Source organism: Geospiza fortis, unplaced genomic scaffold (genome assembly GCF_000277835.1).
Source record: "Geospiza fortis unplaced genomic scaffold, GeoFor_1.0 scaffold425, whole genome shotgun sequence".
In the NCBI taxonomy this organism is placed as follows: domain Eukaryota; kingdom Metazoa; phylum Chordata; class Aves; order Passeriformes; family Thraupidae; genus Geospiza; species Geospiza fortis.
Window position 1 is genome coordinate 2,454,579 of NW_005054387.1, and position 3,331 is coordinate 2,457,909.

General features: G+C 43.3%; 1 protein-coding gene across 1 annotated transcript in view; it reads left to right on the top strand.

Moving 5' to 3' along the window:
* Positions 1–2,399: 2,399 nt before the first annotated feature.
* The window catches only part of SLC13A2 (solute carrier family 13 member 2), a 12,189-nt gene continuing 11,257 nt past the window's right edge, over positions 2,400–3,331 (top strand). Inside the window, exon 1 of the mRNA XM_005425430.1 lies at positions 2,400–2,519. Within this exon, the coding sequence (XP_005425487.1) occupies positions 2,418–2,519 (102 nt within the window). The 5' untranslated portion in view covers positions 2,400–2,417. The remainder of the gene's footprint in view (positions 2,520–3,331) is intronic.

Consider the following 3,331-nt stretch of genomic DNA (forward strand, 5'->3'; position numbering starts at 1 on the left):
ACCGCGGGGGTTCCCGAGACCCCTCGGCGCTGGCGCTGCAGCGAGCCCGGTGCTAAAGGTGCGGCTCTCAGGGGATGATGTTCCACGAATCGTGTCATTTTTGAGGCGAGAAAAGCCCTCTGAGAGCATCGAGTCCAGCGTTGACCCCGCACGGCCAAAGCCACCGCTGAACCGTGTCCCCAAGTGCCACACCTTCACCCAGTTAAATCCCGGCAGGGATGGGGCTCCACCCCTTACCTGAGCAGCCTGTGCTAGTGCCCAAGAACCTTTTCCCAATATCCAGCCTAAACCCCCTGACATGCCTTCAGCTGTTCCCTAGGTCCTGTCACTGGTCACCAGAGAGGACAGAACAGCCCCTGCCCCTCCAACACCCTCATGAGGAAGCTGCAGGATGCCAGAAGGCTCCCCTCGGTGTTCTCCAGGCTCAACAAACAAAGCAAAACATAATTCAACATTTTAACTGCACTAGGATCAGCCAAATGCTGTATTTAGCAATATACGATCACTTCTATTAATTCACAGCACATTAGAAAATACTGCTTTTTATAAAGGACAAAATTACTTAGAAACTCAGTTAATAAAGAAGGTTTTGGCTGTGCTGTTTGCTTTTCTGTGAGGTTTGGCTGCCTCAAAGAGCAGATCAGGAAGCAAAGACCAAGTTGTCCTTGAAATTCAAAGCACACAATTCAGAGTATTGATTTAACCTGTTTATATAAAGTGGAGCAGTACCACTCATTTTGTAGTAAAGCACTTCTAGAACTCATTTTTAGCGTCTTTGAATGTGTTGTGACTCACATGACAGTGGCCACCGTCTCTGTGGAGGTGCTGCTTTTAAAGGACAGGCACAATTCTTCAGCTGAGACCCTTCCACATTGGTATATTTACACTCCATAAGTGAGGCTGCAGCTGGAGGCCAACAAAAACGAGGTGTTCTTTTAGATTTTCATTGCAGCCTTAGGGTATAAGAGTGAAAAGCAGAAAAATGACCTTGCTGTTGGCTGCTGTCAGTAATTAAACATTCAATGGATGCAAGATATGGGGGAACAGAATTAATTTGAAAGCTCTTTCTCATTCTTTTTGTACCAAGGGGGAGATGCTGAAGCTCAGGGTTGGCACAAGAAATGTGATGCTGTTTGTTGTGAGCAACATGCCCAAGTCCAGCTTGGAAATCTGGCAGCTGAATTGCCATCATTTGCACATTCTTGAGAGAAAACAAGCCCTGGCAGAAAAGGGAGGAGAGGCAGAAACAGCAGAAGCTTTTTGTGGAGCTGACATCAGATGACCTAATGTCTGTGCTTCCCTTTGTCTCTCTCGAGTAAGCTATAAACAGTACCAAGATAATTTATAGCAATCGAATGGAAATGTTATCATCATTATCTGAGGGATGGACCTGGATGATTTAATAAAGCCATCAACATGGCATTAATAAGAAATTGCCCTTTGGACTTAATTGATTTTATTTATTTTATTATTATTCTATTATTACTTTTATTAATTTATTACCCTTTGGAATTAAAATGTTTAGTACTATTCCTGTTAATGTATAGAATCTAGTGATTCACAGCTTGCATTTTGGAAGCTGCCTGCAACTGGGACAAGAATCACTGCTAATGTCCCTGTTGCACCTTTTCTTCTTAATTTTCCTCACCACCAATACACCCTGCAAGTTCCCAAAGCTGTGCTTATAAAGCTGCAAGATCAAAAATGTGGGGGGGAAAAAAAATAACCCAGTGTCTGCAAAGAGATCTCCTGTAGCCAAGTGTTTCCCAATCCACTAAGACCTAAGGTAAGGACTGTCAGTCCCTTTTTGTTTGGGGACTTGATGTGACAAGTCCCCTTGGTTTGGGCTCCTGGTGACAGCAGCTCTGCCCAGTGGGTTTTGCTACCCAGAGTGAATTTCTCAGTGAACAAACATAAACATCATAAACAATTATGTTTATATAACATTTTACACTGGTGTTTCCAATCCCTGTATTTGAGCATTACAGATGCCATTTTCAGTGTTCCCCCATATTCTTTGAAAACTGAAATTATTTTTCAACCTGTTTTGGAGGGAGCAGTTTCTTGTTTTTAATAGGAGGAATAAGAGCACCTATTCAAAAAGGGCATTATTAAAGAGCAAATAATTAATATTATGCTTTTAAAAGTGTAGATCATGCTTTCAAAAACTCACTTGCTCTGCAAGGAATTAATTCTCTGCTAGATTTATCACGTTTCTGCAAGATTCTCTTCAGAAAGTTCCTGCTCTGACACTCTTTTACTGTCTCCTCCCTTCTTTGTTCGCTTCCTTCTTTCTCCGATTACAGTTCCAAAAACAACACCCAATCTCCTGAGGTCAATGGTTAATATTCCCTGGTGTTTATATAGGCTCCAAGAGCAGATTCCAGGCCCTTCAGCACTGGGCCAGCTCCAGCACCATGGCTTTCTCCTGGCAGGCAGTGCTGGCCTGCAGGAAATACCTGATCATCGTCCTGGTACCCCTGGTGTTCCTCCCTCTGCCCCTGGTTCTGCCCACCAAGGTAAGGAATTTTTGAAATTCAGTTTCAAAGCCTCCACGTCTCAGAGCTGCTCTTTTCGAGGGGGAAGAGGTTCTTTCTCACCTGCATCTGCTGCTTGGAGATCTCTTTTCTTTTTTTTTTTTTTTCCTGAGTATATTGGGGCAATAAAACAGCAGTGGGGCATAGATGGGTGAGGAGCTACATCTGTGATTGCATCTTCTAGAGGAACACTCAGTGACCTGAGAGAGATTTTGGGACTCTTGCTCTGCATCTGGCTGACTTAGAAAAGGACTTTCTATAAGGACTTTCCATGCTGAAGGTATTCCTGTGGACCTAAAGCTCAATTTTAATCCCCCTTTTAATTTTCTAACAGTGTTCAGTCCACATCTTCTTGTATTTTTTTCCTTGTTGTCACTGCTGCTTAGAAGAGGCATTTTTAGACAGACAAGGCATTCTGATACATAAAGGAAAATAACATGCATTTCAGTCTTGCTTTAACTTATTTCTGTAAGAATCCTCCCAAATTTTAAATTTTAAATTTAAAACACCAAGTTCTGGAAGACACCTGGCTTAGGGCTCCTTCGGGGAAAGTTGACTCAGGAGCTGCAATACCTGAGTTGGTATTTCTGGGGTATTGATCATTTAAAGAGAGAGCTGTGAGCTGACAGACTCCCAGTCTTCCGCTGCTTCTCCACTGTTTCTTGCACTCCCAACCTCTTCATGCAGAAAGATCTGATCTCTGCTCTCTTATTACAACCCCAGCACCACGAAATAGCTCATCCCAGACTGCCCCTCCTGTCACTCCTCTTTGGACAGCAAATCCTCACTTTTCC